Raw genomic sequence first — 25989 nt, 5'->3', positions numbered from 1 at the left:
CGTTGTTAGGACGCCCCCATTTATGTCTAATGAAAATTACGTGTATGTGTAATGTGCATGCACGTAAGCAGACAGAAAGGTTAGGAGGACACACCTTAGCTGGTGACATTAGTTACACTTGGAATGGGATTGAGAATGGGTCCATGAAAGGGGATGTTATTTACATGTAATGTTTTAATTTTTCACAAAGAGAATATATTCATGACGTTGCTATGTGATTGGAATTTAATACAGATGGTCACTTTGGGAGTATCGTGATTGAAAGTGAGGCAAAACTAGAGGCGGGAAGCCTTGCAGAGCGATTGCAGTCATGGAGGGAGGCAGGAGGTGGAAGGGCCTGGATGAAGGCACTTGCCATGAGTTCGTGAGGGAGGAGGCGGCACCTGCGTGATCAGGGCACAGGAGCAGTTGGGTGTGGGATGGATTTCACTTGAGATGTGAGTGAAGTAGTCAGGTGGGGAACCCTGGTGGGCAGGTGTGTAAGTGACAGGGCCGAGACTCAAGGGAGGTCAGGGAGCCCATCAGCATGACGGGCATTAGAAGCCTGGAGCTGGCCGGGTGAGGGGGCCAAGTGGAGGCCCAAATTTCAGGAAACAGCATTTGCGAGGTGCTTAAGCAGGAGGAATCTGACAGAGCCCGAGAAGTAATCAGAGGAGAGAAACGGGGAGGGGCCATCGTAGCAGTGGGGGGCTGAGAGCAGTTGAACTAGGGGGCTCTGGCTCTAGGGGATCGAGGTTGAACCCTCGCCCACAGCTTTCTATAGCATTGGGCAGAAAGGGACGCAGGTCTCATGCTTCTGGAGTGCACGGTCTAGTGGGGGACAAGGTGAACACACTCAGTACACACAAGGCACAGAAGGACACGTTCCAGTGAGGACCACGTGGGAAAGACACAGTGCTGTGAGAGTGCAGAGCAGGCAGGTGGCGTCAGCAAAGGCTTCCCTGTGGAAGGGCCTGGGATCAAAGGACTGAAGAATTGCTCAGGCCTAAAGAATGGTGTTTGTGGCCGGGCACAGTGGCTCACGCCTGTAATCCCAGCACTTTGGGAGGCCGAGGCAGTTGGATCACAAGGTCAGGATTTTATCAAGACCATGCTGGCTAACACGGTGAAACCCCGTCTCTACTAAAAATACAAAAAATTAGCCAGACGTGGTGTCGGGCACCTGTAGTCCCAGCTACTGGGGAGGCTGAGGCAGGAGAATGGCGTGAACCCGGGAGGCGGAGCTTGCAGTGAGCCAATATCGCGCCACTGCACTCCAGCCTGGGTGACAGAGCAAGACTCCATCTCAAAATAAAAAAAAGAAACCCCGTCTCTACTAAAAATAGAAAAAAATTAGACGGGCATGGTGGCGGGTGCCTGTAGTCCCAGCTACTCGGGAGGCTGAGGCAGGAGAATGGCGTGAACCTGGGAGGCGGAACTTGCAGCGAGCCGAGATCATGCCACTGCACTCCAGCCTTAGTGACAGAGCAAGACTCCACCTCAAAAAAAAAAGAATGGTGTTTGTGAAGGTCCAAAGAAGTAAAGCCAGTGAGGAGAAGGTAGAGCCAGGCACCAAAGAGAGCCGCGGGCCCCGTCACAGAGTTTGGTTGGTGCTTGAGAGCTAAGCACAGGCTCTGAGGAGCCACACGTAGCCCAGGGCAGGCCCAGGCTGTATTCTGCAGCTGTCAGCCCGTGTGAGGAACCTGACCGCCACAGTGCAGGGCTCGTCAAGTCCAGAGGGCTCAGTGATGGCCCCTCGTGCCATGGGTCCAGCAAGGAGCTGCAGGGCAGGCAGCCTCGGTCCCCACAGCCCGTGCTGGGGAGAGCTTTCTCGTGATGATAGCTTGAACTTTTTTTTTTTTTTTAATAGGGGAACCACACTTGTGTTTTTAATCTCCTTTGATAGAAATACACTAATTTTATATTAAATTAAAATTTAATGAACTGCCAGAGACCACCACGAAGTAAGCCAAATGCAGGCAGCAGGGAACCAGGTGAGACTGAAGAGCGGCGTCAGTCTGGCCATTATGTGTGGGCTGAATCTGGTGTGGAAGATCAGGAGGAAAGAAAGAATTGTTCTCTTTCCCTTTAACTGGGGAGCATCTGATGGCTGAGTAAGTCTCCCCTCTAGAAAGAAGTATTAACAGGCTGAAAATATGACTGGAGTGCAGAGCTGTCCAGAGGGATGCCGGGCACCTGATGGTATTGTCAGTCAGTCCCTTGTCAGATTCGGGAGGATGGCCCTGCGGGAAAACCATGAGCAGTTTATTCAGTAAGGAAGGACGTCAGAGCTGTTTCCTGCCCGATTCCTCATTTTGTCAGATGGAAGTCAGATGGCATTCCTAGGGTGCTGACGTGCTTGCATCTCTGCTGCACCCCTGGTGGGGCTCCTGTCTCCCTGGACTAAGATTGTCCCAGGACAGCTTCCTTTTCCCATGAGAGCTCTCACTTCATTGAGAGCGTGGTTGAAGGACTGGGATGTTCCTGGAATTATCTCAGATTATTAACTCTAGCTCGAACCAAAAACTCAACCTGTAGGCTGGGTGAGGTGGGTCACGCCTGTAATTCCAGCACTTTGGGAGGCCAAGGTGGGAGGATCACTTGAGCCCAGGAATTCGAGACCAACCTCGGTAACATAGACCCTGTCTATGTTTATATAACTTTAAAAAAGAAAAAAAATATTTTAGACAAAAACCTACCCTTTGAACAGCCAGTGATAGAAAAACTTATGCTCTCCATGATAGGACTCTCTTGAACCTCCAGTAGCCTCAAAATGTACTTGTACAAAGTTATTTTCTTTTGAGATGGACTCTTGCTCTGTCGCCCAGCCTGGAGTGCATTGGCGTGGTCTCAGCTCACTGCAGTGCCCTCCTCCCAGGTTCAAGCAATTCTTGTGCTTCAGCCTCTCGAGCAGCTGGGATTACAGGCACATGCCACCATGCGAGGCTAATTTTTGGCATTTTTTTAGTAGAGACCGGGTTTTGCCATGTTGGCCAGGCTGGTCTTGAACTTCTGACCTGAAGTGATCTGTTCCCCTCAGCCTCCCAAAAGGCGGGGATTACAGGCGTGAGCCACCGCGCCCGGCCTGCTTTGTTTTCTTACTGCAAGAAGCCATCTTGGGTAGGCTGAATTGTGCAGGGTGGTGAGCGGAGGGGTTGCTCAGCAAGGTTGGCTGAAGCGCAACTGCACACAGGGAGGATTGTCTTTTCCTGATTTACACGGAATGCTATGGGGCTTAGCAGCAGCCCTTATGACATGGCCTGGAATGGGTTTAAAAAGTGACTGCTGACAAGATGGAAGTGTGGCCACAATGCTCTGTAGCCCTGTTTCATTTTACTTGTTTTTGTAGAGATCGAGGTCTTGCTATGCTGCCCAGGCTGTTTTTGAACTCTTGGCCTCAAGCAGTCCTCCCATGTCAGCCTCCCAAAATGCTGGGATTATAGGCCTGAACCACCACACCTACCCAGTATAGTCCGGTTCAATTTGTATGATGAGTTAGTCTTTTTCTTGTTTGCCAGCAAAGACTCGTACATATGCCCTGCCTCTCCCCTCCTACCAACAACATCTCTTCTCTTCATAACTTCCAGAATTGTCTATTTAAAGAGTAAATCAACCATATTGCTTCTGTACTCAAAATCTCCATTGGTTTCCATCCCATACAGTATAGCCCAAAGTCCCCATCATGGCCTGCAGGAGACCTACATGGTCTGGCCCTGGCTACCTCTTCACCCTCATCTCCTTCCACTCTGCCCTTCATTCGAGGCCTCTGATCACCCTTGGCCGCCCCGAGGTTTGTCAGGGGGGCCAAGCAGGCCCCCACTCAGAGCCTCTGCCCTGCTTTTTTCTGTCTGGGACTGTTCTTCGTGGCGGTCATGCGTCCATGTGGCTCACTCACTGCCTTGTGCTGCACAGGCCTCGGCTCACACAGGCACAGATCATCTGACATGCAGCCCTGCAGCCCCCACGCTATCTCCTCAGCGTGCTTTATTTTCCCTCCCTGTGCTTAGCACTGTGTAATAGACCTGTGTCTTCATCATCTCTTTCTGCCTCTGCATTGTAAGCTGCTGTAGGAGGGGTTGCCTCATTCATTCACTCCTGTTTTCCAAGAACCTAAAACAGTCCCTGGCCAGGGTAGGCGTCCAGTTGTATAATGAATGAACGAGTGACTTGGACTAGGTTAGTGGTGTTGGAGACAGAAAGAAGTGAACCAGTCCCAGAGATGTCCAGGAGATACAGCCAGCAGGACTTGGATTCGACGTGGAAGATATACGAGATAGGGTTGTCAGGGATGCTTGTTTTCTTTCTGGTTTGTTCTGGGATGGCCGGTGTCATTCAATGAGATACTAGCACTGGAAGGAGATTAGATTTGGAGGATGGTATGAGTTTGATATTTTTACTTTTCAGGGGAATTTTACTTTCTTTAGAAAATTTTTTACTTTAAGATAATAGTACATTTATATGCAGTTGTGAGTAGTAGTATAGAAAGATTCTATGTCCCTTATACTCATTTCCAAAACCATAGTGTAATATCACAACCAAGATACTGACATTGGTACAGCGAAGATACAGAAAAATCCCTTCAGTCAGCACAGAGATCCCTCCTGGTATCCATTTTTAGACATACCCGTTTCCCTCTTATTCACTGCCCCTGTTCCCTGCCTCTTTTTCTGAAGTCCTGATAATCACTAATGTGTTCTCCATTCTATAATTTTATCATTTCAAGAATGTCATATACTTGGAATAATAAAATGTATACAACATTATGGGATTTTTTTTTTTGCCCCACTTAACATAAATCTCTGGAAATTCATCTGTGTAGCTGTATACATCAGTACTTCATTTCTTTTAATTGCTGAATAGTGTTTGGTAGAGTATATCATAGTTTGTATAGCCATTCCCTTGTTGAAGGACATCTGGATTATTTACAGTTTTTGGCACTTAAGTATAATGCTGTTACAAACATTCATGTGCAGGTTTTTGTGCAAAAATTAGTTTTTATTTCTGTGTGATAAATGCCCAGGAGTGGAATTGCTGAGTCATGGGGTAGTTGTATGTTTAGTTTTTGAAGACATAGCCAAGTTGTTTTCCAGAGTGGCTGTGCCATTTTACATTTCACCAGTAGCATGTGAATGATCCAGGGTTGTTGCATCCTTGCCAATATTTTGCCTTGGTACTACTATTTGTTTTAACAACTCTGGTAGGTATATGGTGAAATACATTGTGATTTTAATTTGCGTGTTCCTTAACATCTGTTGATGTTTAACATAGCTCATGTGCTTATTTGCCATTTGTATTTCCTTTTTTTTATTTTTTATTTTTTGGAGACAGTCTTGCTCTGTCACCCAGGCTGGAGTACAGTGGTGTGATCTCAGCTCACTGTAATGTCCAACTCCTGGGTTCAAGCGATTCTCATACCTCAGCCTCCCGAGTAGCTGGGATTACAGGTGCATGCCACCACACCCAGCTAATTTTTGGCATTTTTAGTAGAGACACGGTTTCACCTTATTGGCCAGGCTGGTCTCAAACTCCTGACCTCAAGTGATCTGCCTACCTCGGCTTCCCAGAGTGCTGGGCTTACAGGCGTGAGTCACCACACCTGGCCTGTGCTTCTTATTTAATACAATGTCTGGGTATTTTGTTCATTTTCTAGTTGAGTTATTTTGGAGTTTTTTACTGTTGAGTTTTGAAAGATGTTTATATATGCCGGATAGTAGTTGCCAGATATGTGGTTCACAAATGCTTTCTCTTACTCTGTAGTTTGTCTTTTTATCCTTTTTACTGGTTCTTTTGCAGAACACAATTTTTAATTTTACTGAGGTCCAGTTGATCAGTGTTTCCTTTTATGGATTGTGCTTTTGGTGTCAAATGTAAGAATTCTGCCTATACTTAGATCATGAAGATTCTCTGCCACGTTCTTCTAGAAGTGCTATAGTTTTACATTTTACATTTATATTCATGACCGTTTTTGAGTTAATTTTTGTGTTAGATGCGAGGTTCATTTTTTTGCATGTGAATGTTTAGTTGCTCCATCATTATTTGTTGAAGCCATCTTTCCTCTACTGAGTTCTTTGGTGCCTTTGTCAAAAGTCACTTGGGCGTGTTTGTTGGGTTGTTTCTGGGTTTTCTTTTCCATTCCATTGTTCTGTGTTTCTGTTCCTCTGCCAATACCACACAGTGTTGATTGCTGTATATATACAGGCTTTAATGTTGGGTAGAGTGATTACTTGTTGTTTTTTAGAAAGTTTTATCTACTGTAGTTCTTTTGTTTGTATGAATTTTAGAATAATCATCAATCTCTACAAAAAGAATCTTGCTGAGATTTTGATAGGAATTGCAGTAAACCTGTATATCAATTTTCTGTGTTTAGTCTTCCAATCTGTGAACATATGTCGTTCTATTTATTGAGGTCTTTTTTATTTTCTTCCATCAGTGTTTGTAGTTTTCATCATGTGAGTCCTCTATTTTTTTTTCTTTTTTTTTTTTTTTTTTTTGAGATGGAGTCTCACACACTCTGCTGTCCAGTAGGCTGGAGTGTAGTGTTGTGATCTCTGCTCACTGCAACCTCCACTTCCTGGGCTCAAGCAATTCTCCTGCCTCAGCCTCCCAAGTAGCTGAGATTACAGGCGTGCACCACTATGCCCAGCTGATTTTTGTATTTTTAGCAGAAACAGCGTTTCACCATTTTGGCCAGGCTGGTCTCGAACTCCTGGCCTCAAGTGATCCGCCTGCCTCGACCTTTCAAATTGCTGGGATTACAGGCATGAACCACCATGCCTGACCCATTTCCTGCATTTGAATATTGGCCTCTCAAGCAAGGTTGGGGAAGTTTTCATGGACAATAGTATCCTGAAATGTGCTTTCCAAGGTACTTGCCTTCTCCCCACTTCTTTTAGGGATGCCAGTGAGTCGTAGATTTTGTTTCTTTACGTAATCCCGTATTTCTCAGGGTTTGTTCATTGGTTTTTATTCTTTTTTCTTTATTTTTATCTGTCTGAGTTCAGAGAGCCAGTCTTTGAGCTCTGAGATTTTGTCCTCAGCTTGGTCTGTTCTGCATTTCAATTGCATTATGAAATTCTTGTATGTTTTTGAGCTCTATTAGATCAGTTTGGTTCTTTCTTATAATGGCCATTTTGTCTATCACCTCATCTATTATTTTACTGTAATCCTTACATTCCTTGGATTGGGTTTCAACTTTCTCTTGAATCTTTATGATCTTTGTTCCTGTCCGTGGTCTGAGTTCTATTTCTGTCATTTCATCCTGCTTAGGAGCCCTTGCTGGGAAACTAGTGCAGTCTTTTGGAGGAAAGAAGACACCTTGGGTTTTCGATTTGCCAGAGTTCTCATGATGGTTCTTTTTCATCTGTGTGAGCTTATGTTTCATTAACTGCGATGTAACTTGAGTATAGTCAGTTGACTTCTTTTTGAATGTTTTCAGAGGGCCAGTGTTTTATGCAGGGTGTTTATTCATAGCTGAATTCTTGTCCTAGTTTCACAGAGGGGTGTATTAGCAAAGTAATTCTGGTGTTGAAGTTTGGGCTGTGGTCTGGTAGATGGCGCTTAAGTGTAATGGCCAGTAGGTAGGCCCTTACTCAGCTATGTGACTCCTCTGTATTTCCTCAAGATTGCAGCCATGGTCCTTGGTGCTCTGAAAATATGGGCTTCTCTCCCACTCGAGTGCTGGCTGCACATCTCAGCTTGGCACTGCCAGGCTGCCCACCACAGCTCTGGGGTGATCTTGGTTTATGTTCCCTCCCTAGCTTGGAGGCAACAGGGGGAAGGGACTTTGGTTGGTGGTGGTTGTGGCAGAGAGCCTTTCACTTGTCTATGGGCCTCTACCCTAAAGAGATGCAGGACCACTATCAATCAGTGCAGTTGGCCCAGGGTAGGTGACTGCCCTGTGCCCAAGATGGGGAAGGAGGCCCTGCCTGCTGAGGAGCAGGAGGAGCTGGCAGGGGAAGGGAGGTCACCAGCGAGACAGAGTAACTGCTGCTTATGGCAACTGCAGCTTCCTGGAGGTACAACTGAAGTACTTAGGGTTTTTGTTCCTTCCTCTGTCCAAGGATAGCAAGGGCAATACCACTGCAGTGGCAGCGACAGAGGGACTTTCGATTGCCTCTGTCAGCTCCACCTCAGAAACATGGAGCCACTGCTACTGGGAATCTTCAGCCGAGGGGCAAGGTGGCTACACTGCTGGCCTGAGGTGGGGGATCTACTTGGTGAAGAGTCAGGGATTGGTTCTCACAGGGAGAAGAGACTGGGCTGCTGTCCATATGGTGACTGTGGCATGCTAGAAGCACAGATGAAGGCTTCACTGTTTCTTCCCCAGACCGAGGGCAGCAGGTGCAGGACTGCTGCTGTGGCAGTGACATAGGGGCTATCAGTTGCCTCTGGGAGTCCTTCCTCAGGGAAGACAGAGCCACTACCAGTGGGAATGCTCAGCCAGGGGAGGGATGGCTGTTCTGCTGTCCAAAGCCAGGGTCCCTGCCTGGTGAAGAGTTGGGTATGGGAGCTCACAAGGTAGAGAGACTGGGCTCATCTCCATATGGTGGCTGTAGTGTACTAGAGGTATCAGCGTAGTGACCGGGCCCTGTGTTCCTTCCCAGCCCAAGGGTGGATAGTGTGGTACCATTTTAGCTATAGTGGTGGAGGGGCTATGGGTTCTCGCTCAGATTTCCTCCTCAGGGAAATGCAGAGCCACCTCCAGCTGAAGCGTTCAGGTAGGCTTGATGGTTGTGCTGGAGTCCCAGGTCAGGAGGCCCTGTCCAGTGAGGAGAAGTGGAAGTGGGGACCTGTGTGGGCAACAGTCTGGCCGCATTTTGTGGGGTGGCTGTGCACTTCCTGGAGTTCTGTTCCAGTCCCTAGTCACTGTGCCCCTTCCAGAGCCTGAGGGCAACAGCAGTGAGGGCTGTGGCACAGCAAAATAGCAGCCTGCCTCTCCCTCCGGGAGCTCTGACCTCGGGAAGTACAGAGCTGCTACTGGCCCGAGAGCCTAGGCAGGGCTGGTGTGACCATGCGAGGGTCCAGGACGATGCATATTTCGGCCTGCTTGATGGCATCCTGTATGGCCCTTAAGTTCTGTTCACTTTTTAAGTATTTTCTTCTTTTTCTTCCTTAGGCTCAAGGAATTTTAATTTTCCTGTCTTAAAGTTGTTGATTTTTCCTATGGCCCGCTTAAACCTTTTGAATTTCCCTAGTGAAATTTTCATTTCAGTTATTATGCTTTCAACACCTAGAATTTCCTTTTGGTTTCTTTTTGTTTTCTTTTTATTGATACTTCGATTTGTTCATTATTTTCATGAGTCATTCATATTTCCCTCTAGCTCTGAGCATCTTTATGATAATTGTCTTTGTGTAGCATGCCACCATCCGGTCTTCTCCGCAGATGTTTTCTATTTATTTTTTTCCATTGACTGAACCATACTTTCCTATTTTTTATGCTCTTTTTTTTTTTTTTATACAGTGTTGCAACTCAGGATCAGATTTTCCCACTTCCGTAGGATTTGCTGGGTTTTGTTTTTGTTTTTGTTTTTTTTTTGCTGTAGAGTGGCACTAGTCCAGGAATTAGCCTGAAGTATAACCTGTAGGTCTTCTCACATTTTTTTCTGGGCCCACGTCTTTCCCTGGCCTTGTGCAGTGACTTTCTAAATTCCCCATGTGTGCAGTTGTTCTTTGATTTTTTTTTTTGTTTGTTTTTGAGATGGAGTCTTACTCTGTTAGCCAGGCTGGAGTGCAGGGGTGTGATCTCGGCTCACTGCAACCTCCACCTTTTGGGTTTAAGCAATTCTTCTGGCTCAGCCTCCTGAGTAGCTGGGATTACAGGCACCCACCACCACACCTGGCTAATTTTTATGTTTTTAGTAGAGACAGGGTTTCCCCATTGGCCAGGCTGGTCTCGGAACTCCTGACCTCAAGTGATCCGCCCACCTCAGCCTTCCAAAGTGCTGGGATTACAGGTGTGAGCCACCATGCCAAATGTCCTTATCCTTAATGTCTGATTCCCCAAAGCAGAAAAAGAGGAGAACAGAAGGGGAAAAAAAGTAGGCACTGTTCCTTAAATCCTCTGGAAGCCACATCAGGTCAGTGGGGATTGCAAAAATGGCAGCCTGCATTTGTGTTTGCACCTCCATGATTCAAAGCAGTAATTTGCAGTCAGAACCCAGATCCCCATTATTTGGAGAACAAGGTCTTTATTGCCACTTTGGCCACCAAAGGCCACTCTAGGGATGCTAGTACAGCTTCAAGCCATGAGATTAGGAGATTGGAGATGGGTAGCTGCTGCCAACTAAAATTAATTTCACTTGACTGGCCAGGCCTTCCCCTAGAAGCTACAAGCCTTCAAATAGTTTCCAGAGTTTCAAAATAGTTGTATCAGACAGATTCTGACACCTCAGTTGTCTAGGTGGATAGATAGAACCTTGGTGCTTCCTACTGTACCATCTTCCCTGACATCTACTTTTTCTCTTACCTTACATTTATTTTGCACTTTGGGCATTTTCTGTCTTTAAGTATGTAAGTAGTATGCCACCATCTGGAGTTCTGATGGGGAGGTGCTACTGATGTCTGTTGGGTAGTGTGCTGAGGGTGAGGTCTTGCATAAAAGTCACAGTTAGGCCGGGCACAGTGGCTCACGCCTGTGATCCCAGCACTTTGGGAGGCTGAGGCGGGCGGATCACGAGGTCAGGAGATCGAGACCATCCTGGCTAAAACGGTGAAACCCTGTTTCTACTAAAAATACAAAAAATTAGCTGGGCGTGGTGGTGGGCACCTGTAGTCCCAGCTACTCGGGAGGCTGAGGCAGGAGAATGGCGTGAACCCGGGAGGCGGAGCTTGCAGTGAGCCGAGATTGTGCCACTGCACTCCAGCCTGGGCAACAGAGCGAGACTCCGTCTCAAAAAAAAAAAAAAAAAGTCACAGTTATGAAGTTAATTCTTATCATTTGGGGAAGAGATTTTGATAGGTTGCTTGTCACACATCCATCATTATCTTCAGCTACCCAGAAGGCTTCATTTGATATTTACTCTTTAAATGTACATTTTATGGCACTTAACCTCGGTGCCCATTTAGGTCTCTTCCAAGTATACTTTCCTTACTTTCCTGTTCTAAAGCCTTTTAAAATAAACTTCCACTCTAGCTCTGAAAAGAAAGAAATAAACGTACATTTTGTCATTTGATAAATATTTAAATTTTCCACTTGGAAGTTTTTTTGTTTGTTTTGTTTTGTTTTGCTTTTTTGAGATGGAGTTTTGCTCGTTACCCAGGCTGGAGTGCAGTGGCACAATCTCGGCTCACTGCAACCCCTGCCTCTTGGGTTCAAGTGATTCTCCTGCCTTAGCCTCCCAAGTAGCTGGGATTACAGGCATGCACCACCACACCCGGCTAATTTTGTATTTTTAGTAGAGACAGGGTTTCACCATATTGGTCAGGCTGGTCTCAAACTCCTGACCTCAAATGATGCACCTGCCTCAGCCTCCCAAAGTGCTGGGATTACGGGTGTGAGCCACCACACCCAGCTGAAAGTATGTTTTTAAAGTATATATATTTTTAGGACCTTGTTGTCTGTGTGTGCTGCTTTTTTTTTTTGAGCTGGAGTCTCGACTGGGCTCACTTCAGCCTCTGCCTCCCAGGTTCAAACGATTCTCCTGCCTCAGCTTCCCGAGTAGCTGGGATTACAGGCATGTGCCACCACACCCAGCTAATTTTTGTGTTTAGTAGAGATGAGGTTTCACCATGTTGGCTAGGCTGGTCTCAAACTCCTGACCTTAAGAGATCTCCCTGCCTCGGCCTCCCAAAGTGCTAGGATTATAGACGGGAGCCGCTGTGCCCAGCCTGTGTGCTGATTTCTTTGCAGAAACCAGAGTTGTTTTTGTTTTTTGTTTTTGTTTTCTGAGACGGAGTCTTGCTCAGCTGCCCAGGCTGGAGTGCAGAGGCCCAGTCTCGGCTCACTGCAATCAACGTTTCCCGGGTTCAAGCCATTTGACTGTCTCTGCCTCCTGAGTAGCTGGGATTACAGGCACCCGCCATCATGCGCAGCTAATTTCTTGTATTTTAGAAGAGACGGGGTTTCACCATGTTGATGGGGATGGTCTTGAACTCCTGACCTCCCGTGATCCACCCGTCTCAGCCTCCCAAAGTGCTAGGATTACAGGCGTGAGCTGCCGTGCCTGGCCCAGAATCCAGAGTTTTTAAATTGCAACTTTCTTGGTAGGTATGGAGTATAAAAGGAAAAAGATTAACCCACTCACTCCTCTTACAAGGAAGGACAGAAAGTGGAAGAAAACTTCATTTTTAGTTTTGTTGTGGAAAAGTTCGAGTATATATAAAAGTAGAGAGAATAGGCTGGGCGCGGTGGCTCACGCCTGTAATCCCAGCACTTTGGGAGGCCAAGGTGGGTGGATCACGAGGTCAGGAAATTGAGACCATCCTGGCTAACACGGCGAAACCCCGTCTCTACTAAAAATACAAAAATTAGCTGGGCGTGGTGGCATGTGCCTGTAGTCCCAGCTACTTGGGAGGCTGAGGCAGGAGAATGGCGTGAATCCAGGAGGTGGAGGTTGCAGTGAGCTGAGATCACATCACCACACTCCAGCCTGGGTGACAGAGTGAGACTCCGTCTCAAAATAAATAAATAAAAAAGTAGAATAATACAATGACTTCCCATGTATTCGTCATCCAATTTCTTTTTTTCCTTTTCTTTTTTTTTTTTTTAGACGTGGTCTCACTCTGTTGCCAGGTTTGAGTGCAGTGGCACGATCTTGGCTCACTGCAGCCTCTGCCTTTTGGGTTCAAGTGATTCTCCTGCCTCAGCCTCTTGAATAGCTGGGACTGTAGGGGCACGCCACCACACCCAGCTAACTTTTGTATTTTTAGTAGAGATGGGGTTTCACTATTTTGGCCAGGATGATCTCGATCTCCTGACCTCGTGATCTGCCTGCCTCAGCCTCCCAAAGTTTTGGGATTACAGGTGTGAGCCACCGCACCGGCCTCTTTTTTTTTTTTTTTTTTTTTTAAAGGACAGGGTCTCTTACTTTGTCACCCAGGCTGGAGTGGAATTACATAATCATGGCTTATTGTAGCCTCCTGGGCTCAAGTGATCCTCCAACCTCAGCCTTTTATGTAGCTAGGACTGCAGATGAGTGCCACTATGCCTAGCTAATGTATTTTGTTTGTTTGTTTTAGAGATGGGATCTTACTGTATTGCCCAGGCTGATCTCAAACTCCTAGGCTCAAGGGATCCTCTTGTCTTGGCCTCCCAAATTGCTGGGATTACAGGGAGGAGCCATTATACCCAACCCATCACCCAATTTCAGTAGTTGTCAACTCATGGTCATTTTTTTTTTTTTTTTTTTTTTTTTTGAGTTGGAGTTTCACTCTTGTTGCCCAGGCTGGACTGCAGTGGCATGATCTTGGCTCACTGCAACCTCTGATCCTGGGGTTCAAGTGATTCTCCTGCCTCAGCCTCCCTAGTTGCTAGCATTACAGGCGCCCGCCACCAAGTCCAGCTAATTTTTGTTATTTTTAGTAGAGACGGGGTTTCGCCATGTTGGCCAGACTGGTCTCAAACTCCTGACCTCAGGTGATCGACCTGCCTCAGCCTCCCAAAGTGCTGGGGCTACAGGCGTGAGCCAGCACACTCAGCCAACTCATGATCATTTTTGTTTCATCTGTTCCAATGATTATGTACCAGGACTGATTTTATCATTTGTCAATGTCTTGAAAGATTTTTGCTTGTTGCAAGCCTGAAGGGAGGAATTGTGAGGGGCAGGTGCTACTGATGTCTGTTGGGTGGAGATCAAGTATGCTGCTAAACATTCCACAATGCACAGGGCGGTCCACACTATCCACACAACTAAAAAATCAGCCCAAAATGTCATCTGAGGTTGAGAAATCCTTATCTATATCTTGTCTTAATGCACTGACATTTTTATAATGTTATTACATCCAAGAATAGGGGAGGTGATTATTTGTTCGGATATACTTTAATGTCATTTATCAGATATACTTTAATGTCATTCAAGACTGGTATAAAATTTCCCTTATATAGGTTTTTCATATTACTTGTAAATTTACTGTGATTCTTAGTATAAATGAAGGCTATTGATTTTAATGTGTCAATTTTATATCCAGCTACTTCACTGAGTGAGTTTTATCATTCATTCTCTGGACTGTTTTTTTGAGATGGAGTCTCGCTCTGTCACCCAGGCACGATCTCGGCTCACTGCAGCCTCCACCTCCCAGGTTCAAGCAATTCTCCTGCCTCCGCCTCCCAAGTAGCTAGGATTACAGGTGTGCGCCACAATGCCCGGCTAATTTTTGTATTTTTAGTAGAGATGGGGTTTCACTGTGTTGGCCAGGATGGTCTCAATCCATTCTCTGAACTTCTTAATATTATCTGCAAATAGAGGTAGGTTTACTTCCTCTTTACTCATATCTGATTGATTTATATTGCCTGATTGCATTGGTTAATATGTCTAGTACAGTGTTAAATTGTAGGGAAAATAATGGGTGTCTTTGCCTTGTTCTTGAGCATAGCAGAAATACCTCTAGTGTATTTAATAGATACTAGCTTTAGGACAAAGGTCTATGTATTTTATCATGTTGAGGAAGTATCCCTCATTTCATTTTTGCTTGAATGTGTTTATTGTCTGTGGTGCTGAATTTTGCTGAACATTTTCTCAGCATCTCTAGACGTGTTATTATTCCTTACTTAAATGCATTTAATGTACTATAATAAGTGCTATAATAAGGGGAGTGAGCTGTTGGAACTCAAAGTTAGGAAAAGGTACACAGAGGAGTTAACATTTGAACTGAATCTGAAGGATACAAAGGAGTTTGGAATGTAGGAAAAGGAGGGAAGACATTCAGGAGTATAAATAATTACAGGAATGGGGTAATTTATGAGTCCGTCATAGGCTTTGGGTACCAGATTATATTTCCTAAATTCATATGCCTCCTCCTTCTGTGATCCCTCTGCTCCATTCTCTTGGTCACTCTTACACACTCACCCTTCTTAACTGAGTTTGCTTTATTCATTTGTTCACTTATCAGTTCAGCTGTCATCCGTTATTTTATATAGTGTTTTTTAAAATTTTGTCCTCTTTTAGTCATATAGCAAACCCTTATTGAGATACCATTAATCCCTTCTACACATTTAGTCTCAGCCAATCACATGAATCATGGACTGTTGCTTTCTTTTTTTCTTTTTTCAGGATGTAAGAGCACGCCTAAAATGACAAAGTCAACTCAAACTCAGGATTCATTTCAGGAGCAGATGAGGAAAAGACTGAAAAGTGATGAACCCTGGAACTTCATATCAGAAAGATCCTGCATATATGAAGAGAAATTTAAGAAGCAGCAGGACAAAAATGAAAATTTACAAATAATTTCAGTTGCCCATACAAAAATCCTTACTGTAGATAGAAGCCATAAAAATGTTGAATTTGGCGAAAACTTCTACCTGAAATCAGTCTTCAATAAGCAACAGAGATTTGCTAAAGAAAAATCTCCATCAAAATGTGAAATACAAAGAAATAGTTTCAAGCAGAATTCAAATTTACTTAACCAATCAAAAATCAAAACGGCAGAGAAACGCTATAAATGCAGTACATGTGAAAAAGCCTTCATTCACAATTCATCCCTTCGTAAACATCAGAAAAACCACACTGGAGAAAAATTATTTAAATGTAAAGAATGTTTAAAAGCTTTCAGCCAAAGTTCTGCTCTTATTCAACATCAAAGAACTCATACAGGAGAGAAACCCTATATATGTAAAGAATGTGGGAAAGCCTTCAGCCATAGTGCATCCCTTTGTAAGCATTTAAGAACCCATACTGTGGAGAAATGCTATAGATGTAAAGAATGTGGTAAATCCTTCAGTCGAAGGTCTGGGCTTTTTATACATCAAAAACTCCATGCTCAAGAAAATCCCCATAAGTATAATCCAGGTAGGAAGGCATCCAGTTACAGCACATCCCTTTCTGGAAGTCAGAAAATTCATCTCAGAAAGAAGTCCTACTTATGTAATGAATGTGGCAACACCTTTAAGTCTAGCTCATCCCTTCGTTATCATCAGAGAATTCACACTGGAGAGAAACCTTTTAAATGTAGTGAATGTGGGAGGGCCTTCAGCCAGAGTGCCTCTCTTATTCAACATGAAAGAATTCACACTGGAGAAAAGCCCTATAGATGCAATGAATGTGGGAAAGGCTTTACTTCTGTTTCACGACTTAATAGACACCGAATAATTCATACTGGAGAGAAATTGTATAATTGTAATGAATGTGGTAAAGCCTTAAGCTCCCACTCAACACTTATTATTCATGAGCGAATTCATACTGGAGAAAAACCATGTAAATGTAAAGTATGTGGAAAAGCTTTCAGACAGAGTTCAGCTCTCATTCAACATCAGAGAATGCATACTGGAGAAAGACCCTATAAGTGTAACGAGTGTGGAAGAACATTCAGGTGTAACTCATCACTTAGTAATCACCAGAGAATTCATACTGGAGAGAAACCATATCGATGTGAGGAATGTGGGATGTCTTTTGGCCAAAGTGCAGCTCTTATACAACATCAGAGGATTCATACAGGAGAAAAACCCTTTAAATGTAATACATGTGGAAAAACTTTCAGACAAAGCTCATCACTTATTGCACATCAAAGAATTCATACTGGAGAGAAACCTTATGAATGTAATACATGTGGGAAACTCTTTAGCCAGAGGTCATCCCTTACTAATCATTATAAAATTCACATTGAAGAGGACTCCTTAAAAGCTGATTTGCATGTGTGAAAGCCTTAAATCAAAACTCATCAGAGAATACATGCTTGAGAGTGATTTATTAAATATAACTTATATGAGAAAACTCTTAGTTCTCATCAGATACTAAGTTTTAAGAATAAACTTTAGCTATGTAATAACTATGGGGAAAGCTTTTATACTTGTCACTCACTTTTTAAAATATCCTGAGACAGTTCACTGTTGCAGACATTGAAATTGGCCATTTGTAAGATAAAAGGTATGTTTATAAAATCTCTATATAATATATGCTATCTATGACATGCAAAAAAGAAAAGTCTGGGTGCTGAGTTGCTGAATTTCTCATTAGAAAAACGTTTGTATAAGCTACTATTATATAAATATAAGTATATTTATCACAGCAAATATTTTAATAGCAAACAAAATAATTGATCTTAAAAATATATGCAATATGTACTTACCTGGCAGGGGAGATTACCATGATCACGGAGGTGGTTTTCCCAGGCCAAGGCTTATCCATTGCATTCCGGATGTGCTGACCCCTTCAGTTTCCCAAAATGTGGAAAACTCGACTGCATAATTTTTGGTAGTGGGGGACTACATTTGCACTTTCTCCTAAAATATATATATATGCAGTATTACAGCAAAGGACCAAATAAGAGATAAAAACTAACTGAACTACCTCTTAGTGTCTGGAATTTACCTTTTCCTGACTTACTGTCAAACTTTGTGCATGGCTTTTATTAAAAAAGAAAAAATCTGTTCTCTTCTTTGTTCTAGTCATTCCCAAACAACATCTAATAGTCTCCCGTATTTTCTACACATTTCCTAGTTTTGTTTTCAGAATTTTTTCTTTATTGTCTTCAAGTCATATTTATTATGAAACCATACTTGTTATGCTCTGAACAGTAATGTTAGATAGTTTAGGTTGAAGCATTTTGTTTAAGCAATCACTTCAAGGTTAAAGCTATTAATATTTTTTTAGTTGGCTGCAGATGAAATCCTAATTGTTTAAAGAGCCTGTCACTTGTGACAGTCTTCAAAAGGAATCAGTTTATGAAATAAAAGTTTGTTTTCCTCGTGGGGTTTTAGAAGTTTTAGACTGCAAAGGAAATTCTTTAAAAATATTTGTAAATTTCAAAACTGATTTACTTAGAAATGTTTGTTTAAGCCTGAGTTTGGGCCAGATATTATCCTGAGCTCTAGAAATTGCATAGAAGAAAGAAACAGACCTTAAAGAAGTCATGAATTGAGTGGGTGGAGAAGAGGAGGTTAAAGGGAGTAAGCAAATCATAATGTGTTGGGGTTTTCACAGATAAATAGTTAAGCTGTGATGCTGTGTTGCAGAATACAAATGGAGAGATTTGCATGGGATGCAGAAATATGGAAGACTAACCAAGCAAACCAGGAGAGACCAGCAGTAGTGTCCCAGAGACGATGGTGTCTGAGCCCAGTTTTGGAAGAATAGTAGGTATTCTTCATAAAGTGAGATTCTAAATAGAGGGAGCCACATATGCAAAGGTGTAGGGTGGGTGGGTGACAGCATATTACATCTGTAGAGAATCTATAGGAAGTAATGAAAAAGATAAGCTTGAGAAGAAGGCAGTGGCTAGGTAACAAAAGGTCTTACTTGCCAAACTAAGGAATTTGAATTTTATTCTGAAATTTAGGGTACTAAGTAACGATTTTAAGTAATGGAAACTGTATTGCACGAATGTGTGGAGGATGAATGTAGGAGATTGAAGACTGCTCAACAGACTGAAGCCTAGAATTCAGCCTCCAGTGATGGGTGAAGGAGACTCTAAGCTCAAGCAAGGATAGTCAGTGAAGAATATGTTGCACAGCTAATGTAGTAAGAATAGATAAGGCATAGTTTTTGCAATCAAGTAATTGGGGAAGGTGATTGACACACAGGGTAGATTAACTGCTGGGTTTCTGCCTTAGTTACCTGGATGGATGGTGGTGTGATATGCCTTGTAGGCAGTATAGGGGTAAACAGTTTGATTTTATACATGTTAAATGAGTCATCCAAACCCAAAAGCTCAATTTGAGCTGGATGGCTTGAGTTAGGAGTCATTAAGATATAGTTAGTGAAAAGCTTGGCACATGTAAATTGGCCATGAGAATGTATAGATGAAATGAGAAAGGGATCATGGATACAACCCAGGAAAACAACAATATACAAGGAATTGTGCAAAGGTGAAAAGGAATGGCCCTTTATGTAGCAGAAAAGGCAGAAGAGTGATGTCACTGAACCCAAGGGATAAATGAATCTCAGATGGGCAGTAGTGTCAGGTGCTATAAATGAAGTAATAAGGAGAGTAAGTTGGTAAATAAGGAGATAATTGTAGACTTTGACAAGAGAAATTTCACTGAAGGAGAGTGAACAAGTAGGCTGTCGAAGACTGTATTTCAAATATAATTGAAGGGAAGAATGACTTAGGGAGCATTTCTAGTTTAATAATGTATACACATGTAGAGAGTGGATTAAAGAAGACATTGCTGGGAGGAACAACTTTTCTGAAATTAAATTCGAGTCATAGCATAGGTGGAGGAATTAACCTTAACTTCAGGGAGGGAAAAGCCCACATAAAGAAGGGAATACAGATAAGTGATTTGGAGGTGAAGGAAGCCTGCTGACTCATTTTCTCTAAGATAGGAGACTTCATTTTTTAAGAGTCTCAATTTTGATATTTGGGTGCTTAATGATATTAAATTAATGAGTTTCAATCCTTGCCCTGGAGGTTTTTTGGGAAGTCAGGGCTCTTGAGTTTTATTTCCTACCCTTGTTTCAGTAAGAAAGCTCCATGTTTGTCAGTTTCATGTATTTGATAGTTGTTATTTTTAATTATAAGGAAAAAATTTGCTGGTGAATTAAAGTTTGAAAACTACTCAGGGAGGGAGAGAAAATGCTTTCTAAAAAGTGGTAAATCTGAAGAGACTGGAAAGAAATGTCAGAGTTGAACAGGCATGTGGAGATAGATGGAAAGGCATTCCAAATTGGGGAAAAGCTTGTGCAATGGAAAGGAGGCAGGAAGTGTTCACGGTATTATTGCAAATCGTATTTTAAAACTTCATTCCTGTTTGTTGCTAGTATATAGAAGTATAATTGGTTTTTGTATATTGACCTTGTATCCAGCAACTTAGCTAAATTCACTTATTTCTAATAGCTTGCTTGTAGATTTTTTTGGATATTTTGCACATACGATCATCTAAATGATTTCCATTCTGTTTCTCTTTTCCAATCATAATACATTTTATTTATTTTTCTTACGTTATAGCACTAGTACAGGCTAGTACATTGTTGAATAGAAATGATAAGTATATTTCTCTATTTAATATTATGTTAGCTTTCTTTCCAGGCTGGGCATGGTGGCTCACACCTGTAATCCCAGCAGTTTGGGAGGCCAAGACAAGAGGATTGCTTGAGCCCAGGAGTTCGAGACCAGCCTGAGCAACAAGAACAACAACAAAATTAGCCAGGCATAGTGGTGCACATCTGTAGTCCAGCTACTTGGGAGGCTGAGGTAAGAGAATTGCTTGAGCTCAGGAGGTTGAGGCTGCAGTGAGCTATGATCCCACCACTGCACTCCAGCTTGGGGAAAGAGCAACACTCTGCCTCCCCCACGTGCGCCCCCCACTCCTGCCCCCACCAAAAAATTGTTTGTGCATCCCTGTTATCAGAATAAGGACGTTCCCTCATATTCCTAGTGTGATGTGAGTTTTTATCATAAAATGGAGTAGTATTTTGTCATGTCCATTTTTTGCATTGGTTGAAATGATCGTTTTGTTTTTCTCTTCATTCTTTTAATAGATAATTGTTTGAATTTTGGTGTTACCCAATGTTTCATTCCTGAAATAAATTCTACTTGGTCATGATATATCATCATGTATGTGTATATGTATATAAGATCAGGTTTCTTCCTTAGTAAACAGAAGCCTGATGAAGTGCCCAACGTTGTGTTCTAAGAACTTGGAGCAAAAAGAAATTATCCAGGTCTCAAGGAAAGATGTAATAATATGTGGAAATGAGGTACTCTTGGAAGGCAAGGCCAAGAGTAAGGCCAGGAGCAAAAGGCTCAGAGGAAGAGTAAATCTAGCATTTGTAGGGACCTGTAGGGAGACTGGCTTTGCTGGTGTAGAGGGCTCCTGGTAGGATAAAATAAAAATATTTGAAATGAAAGCTACAGTTATCCTGTCAGAGACTTTGAATGCTGTCTAAGACTGTAGGAGTTTGGATATGATGATGGACATATTAATTCACTATATTTCTGAGGAGCAAATGACCAATTTGAGACTATTTTAGGAAGAATTATCTGATAGAATAGATGATTCAAAGATTATTTGATCATTTCTGATTATGATCAAATGATTCAAAGGTTATTTGATCATTGAGAAACTGAAGGACTGATTGTTGGGAGTAGGTCTTTGGGCGAGTCTGTGAGAAGAGTTTTTAATGAGAACTAAAACGGTTATTTCTGTTCTTGGTGTCTGAAACTGTTCTGGTATTTTGCCAAATATTACAGATGGTAAAATGCTTAATTAAAGCTGACATGGTTATATTTTTAAAAATTTAGATGCAGTTAGTCTTTCAAGATCAGAAGATACTTAGTGTCATAGTTCAGTCCGTTCTAAGCTGTAAAGTCAGTTATTTCAGTAATGTAATTTCTGAGATCTATAAAAAATGAAAATATTTTATTTTCTTATATAACTTTCTGTGGGAGCATTGAACAGTCAAGAAACTTGTATGTTTTCCAGCCCCCATTCTACTTCAAGTTACATGGTGTCTAGCCTTTTCAGCTCTAGAAATTCCACATTATTATGTAATCTCCTGCTTTGTGGTTCTTAGTGGTATATGGTATAGATCAACTCAAAATTTTAAATTTTCATCATAGGAATTTTTGTGTAGAGATTTCAAGATGAGTTGACCTGAGAACAAAAAGAACTACAAAGAAATCTTACTATTTTCCTGATGGTATATATTGCTCAATAAAACACTATATTGGTATATATTGTTCAATAAAACACTGTATTGGTATATATTGTTCAACAAAATAATCATGTATTACAAATTAAAGTTTCAACCTAAAAATCAGATTGTTCCAGGAAGATGGAATAGACAGATGTACCTTTCCTTATTTATTCCATACATCTGAAACCTTGTATATTGTAAACAAACGTAAGACTCCGGTGATTCTTTTTTTTTTTTCCTTCAAGACGGTCTTGTTCTGTTCCCAGGCTGGAATGCAATGATGTGATCACGGCTCACTGCAGTCTTGACCTCCCAGGCCCAAGTGATCCTCCCACCCCAGCCTCCAAAATAGCTGGGACCACAGTCCTATACCATGCATCACTGTGCCTGGCTATTTTTTTTTGTAGGGGTGGGTTTCCCTATGTTTCCCAGGCTCCAACTCGTGGGCTTAAGTGATCCTTCTGCCTTGGCCTCCCAAAGTGCTGGGATACAGGTGTGAGCCAGCATGCCTGGCCAGTGGTGATTCTTTTTGCCTCATATGTCCCAGACTTGGAGCTGAAGAAGATGGAAACCCAGAAACACCAACAGACACCCACCAAAAAAGGAAGCTCTAAGAAAAGCCTACTGTCTCTACCCAAAGGACCAGGAATTGGGCAGTCTAGCAAGACAGAAAACTTTAGACAGTCACTCTACTTTAGTCACACAACCAGATAAAGCTGCCCCCATGACTATGCACACCAGCAAAAGCCAAGTGGGAAGTCTAAACTTCTATCCTTATAAGGATGAAAAGAAGGCTCATAAAACCCCTGCTGGGTGGTGTCAGAGAGTGCTAAGAGCTAGGTTATTCATCCACACTGGCTGGTAATGAGCACCTGCCCCATGCCAGCAATAATAGTGGGGACCATGTGCAGAAAGGGCTTCTATCCCCACCCAGTAGGAAGAAGGCATCATTCCCCTATTCTGGTCGGTTGGTGTAAGTGGAGGCCTAGTGCAGAGTAAGACCATTTACCCCTGCCCAGCAATAATCAGACCACATTCCAACCCCACAGTGTCATTGGAGGCTACATAGGGAGCAGGAATAAGTCACACTTAATACCTCCCGATCATAGTTATATTAGTGTAGGCCTAGTGAGCTCCCAGAAATTTCACCCACACGAAGAAGTAAAATGGAGACCCTTAATGTGGTATCTAGAGATATCAAATGAGGAACATGAGCTTCTAGTCTACCTGGTCAAATAAGATTCAGAGCTTCATAACATAATACTAAAAATGTTCAAGTTTCAACAAAAAGTCATGTCAAGAGCCAGGAAGATCACTTAAATGAAAAATGACAATCAGTAGACATTAACAAGTTAATGATAGACATGCTAGAATTATCTGACAAAGATTTTTAAGTAGCCATCATAAACATGTTTCAATGAGCAATTATGAAAATGTTTGAAATAAAAAGACTCAGCAAGGAAGTGAGAAAGAAAAAATGGAAATTTTAGGCTGGGCGTGGTGGATCACGCTTGTAATCCCAGCACTTTGGGAGGCTGAGGCGGGCAGACCATGGGGTCAGGAGTTCGAGACCAGCCTGGCCAATATGGTGAAACTCCGTCTCTACTAAAAATACAAAAATCAGCTGGGCGTGGTGGTGCGCGCCTGTAGTCCCAGCTACTTGGGAGGCTGACGCAGAAGAATCGCTTGAACCCGGGAGGCAGAGGTTGCAGTGAGCCAAGATCGTGCCACTGCACTCTAGCCTGGGCAACAGAGCAAGACTGTTTCAAAAAAAAAAAGAAAAAAAAAATGGAAATTTTAGAACTAAAATACAGTAACCAAAAATTTAAAAATTGACTGCATTGGCACAGCAGCAGAACTGAGAGGACAGAGGAAAGTATCAGTGGATTTAAAGATACAATAGAATTTACTCAGTCTTAAATACAGAGAAAACAGACTGGAAGAAAAGCAGAGACTCAGGAATCTCAAGAACTGTAATAAAAGATCTAACAATATAATCAGAGTTCAGGAGAGAGAGAGAAGAACAAGTGGGCCTGGAAAATCTTTGACGTATTAATGGCTAAAAATTCCCAAGTTTAGCAATAGGTATGAACCTATACATTCAAGAAGCTGAGCAAACCCCCAAAAGCATGAAACCAAGGAATCCACACCAAAACACATCACAGTTCAACTTCGGAAAACTAAAAGAAAATCTGGAGGCTAGGCCGGGCTTGGTGGCTCACACCTGTAATCCCAGCACTTTGGGAGGCTGAGGCGGGCGGATCACGAGGTCAGGAGATCGAGACCATCCTGGCTAACATGGTGAAACCCTGTCTACTAAAAATACAAAAAATGAGCCGGGCGTGGTAGCGGGCGCCTGTAGTCCCAGCTACTCGGGAGGCTGAGGCAGGAGAATGGCATGAACCCGGGAGGTGGAGCTTGCAGTGAGCCGAGATTGTGCCACTGCACTCCAGCCTGGGGGACAGAGCGAGACTCCATCTCAAAAAAAAAAAAAAAAAAAAAAAAAAATTCTGGAGACTAGAGAGAAAAATCACAGTTTACCTATAGGGATAAAAATCAAATGAAAACAGATCTTTCACTAGAAACCACAAAGGCACAACATTTTTCAAGTAGTGAAATAAAATAATTTTTAACCCACGGAAATGACGTCGGCAGGATAGGAAGTCCTAGTCCCTTGTTCTCCCACAGAGACATCAACTAAACATTTTGTGAGAATTCCAGACGCTAAGAGGTTGTAGCACACCAGGTGAGTGCACAGACAAAAAGAGACACATCAAAATGGTAGAAAATTTTTGACATTTTACCCACCCTAGCCACTCCCACTGCCTAGCATGGCAAGATGTGATCAGGAAAAAAACTCAGCTGTCAGTTTTTCCCTCAGGAGGGAAGAAGAGTGGGCTGTGCATCCATTGTTTTAGCTTTTCATGGCGCTTTCCAAGGGCATGGTTTCTGTCTCATGAGACTCAGAGTACTGACTGGAATTGGTAGTTTGGATGCTAGGTTGGGGGCTGCTGAGAACAAAGGTGAGCACTGGAGCTTCTTACATCACCAGAGAGACTTAATACTGCAAACAGCAAGGGGAACAAGAGGTTACAATCTCTAAAGAAGAAGCAGGCAAAAACCTCATTCTATGCACAAGCCCAGAGAAGTAGCATCCCCAGCAAAAGTTTGAGACAATCCCAGAATCTCTAGTTGTGCTAAATGATGACGGTCTTTCATAGAAAGCCAGTCCTTAAAGACTCCTGGAGGGGACTGTTTTTTCAAGTGGCCAAATCTCAACAACAGATCACAAGGCTATAAAGAAAGAGTGAAACACGTCCCAATAAAAAGAAACTAACCTCCAGAAACCAACCCTAAAGAAATGGAGATCTGGCCAGGTGAGGTGGCTCACGCCTATAATCCCAGCACTTTGGAAGGCTGAGGCAGGGGGATCACTTGAGGTCAGCAGTTTGAGACCAGCCTGGCCAACATGGTGAAACCCCATCTCTACTAAAAATATATAAATTATCCACGTGTGGTGGTGGGTGTCTGTAGTCCCAGCTAGGTGGGAGGCTGAGGCACAAGAATCACTTGAACCTGGGAAGTGGAGGTTGCAGTGAGCTAAGATCACACCACCGCACTGTAGCCTGGGTGACAGACTTGTCTCAAAAAAATGCTGAAGGAATTCTTTAAATTGAAAGTTAATAACACGAAACTATGAAAATATAAAGAGCTCTGGTAAAGGTAAATACATAGACGGATACAGAATCCCATAATATTGTAATGTTGGAACATAAACCATTTTTAAGCCTGCTGTAGAATTTGAAAGAAAAAAGTAAAGCTAGGCCGGGCGCAGTGGCTCACGCCTGTAATCCCAACACTTTGGGAGGCTGAGGCAAGTGGGTCACTCGAGGTCAGGAGTTTGAGACCAGCCTGACCAACATGGTGAAACCCCGTCTCTACTGAAAATACAAAAATTATCCGAGCATAGTGGCTGGTGCCTGTAATCCCAGCTACTCAGGTGAGGTAGGAGAATCGCTTGAACTTGGGAGGCAGAGGTTGCAGTGAGCCGAGATTGCGCCACTGCACTCCAGCCTGGACAACAAAGCGAGAGACTCTCAAAAAAAAAAAACAACAACAACAAAGCTGGGCATGGTGGCATGTGCCTGTAATCCCAGCACTTTTGGAGGCTGAGGTGGGAGGATCACTTGAGGCCAGGAGTTCGATACCAGTCTGGGCAACATAGGTAGATCCTGTCTCTACAAAACATTTTAAAAATTTAAAAACTGATTGCTATAACTTT

General features: G+C 43.0%; 2 protein-coding genes and 1 non-coding gene across 6 annotated transcripts in view; all 3 read left to right on the top strand.

Annotated features, from left to right (window-relative positions):
* ZNF354B (zinc finger protein 354B) overlaps positions 1 to 20125 on the top strand; it is a 28077-nt gene extending 7952 nt beyond the window's left edge. The window contains exons 5-7 of one of the 2 annotated variants that reach the window (XR_004032693.1): positions 15186 to 16583; positions 18083 to 18202; positions 20086 to 20125. Coding sequence is in view for 1 of the 2 variants with exons in the window: in XM_003279547.4 (XP_003279595.2) it covers positions 15186 to 16768 (1583 nt within the window). In the remaining variant the exon portion in view is untranslated. Of the gene's footprint in view, positions 1 to 15185; positions 17827 to 18082; positions 18203 to 20085 lie in introns of those variants that run through there. The other variant, XM_003279547.4, reaches the window with a different exon arrangement.
* LOC115832044 lies at positions 17189 to 17353 on the top strand. The gene has a single exon (XR_004027520.1). It is a non-coding gene; the product is annotated as a U1 spliceosomal RNA (small nuclear RNA).
* Positions 20126 to 20227: 102 nt separating the features above from the next.
* The window catches only part of ZFP2 (ZFP2 zinc finger protein), a 52928-nt gene continuing 47166 nt past the window's right edge, over positions 20228 to 25989 (top strand). For 2 of the 3 annotated variants that reach the window (XM_030824776.1, XM_030824764.1), the window contains exon 1: positions 24231 to 24453. The gene's annotated coding sequence lies outside the window, so the exon portion shown is untranslated. Of the gene's footprint in view, positions 20263 to 24230; positions 24454 to 25989 lie in introns of those variants that run through there. The other variant, XM_030824773.1, reaches the window with a different exon arrangement.

Source organism: Nomascus leucogenys, chromosome 2, assembly GCF_006542625.1.
Source record: "Nomascus leucogenys isolate Asia chromosome 2, Asia_NLE_v1, whole genome shotgun sequence".
Classification (NCBI taxonomy): domain Eukaryota; kingdom Metazoa; phylum Chordata; class Mammalia; order Primates; family Hylobatidae; genus Nomascus; species Nomascus leucogenys.
The sequence above is the reverse complement of the archived record's forward strand: the minus strand, read 5'-3'. Positions and strand labels throughout refer to the sequence as shown.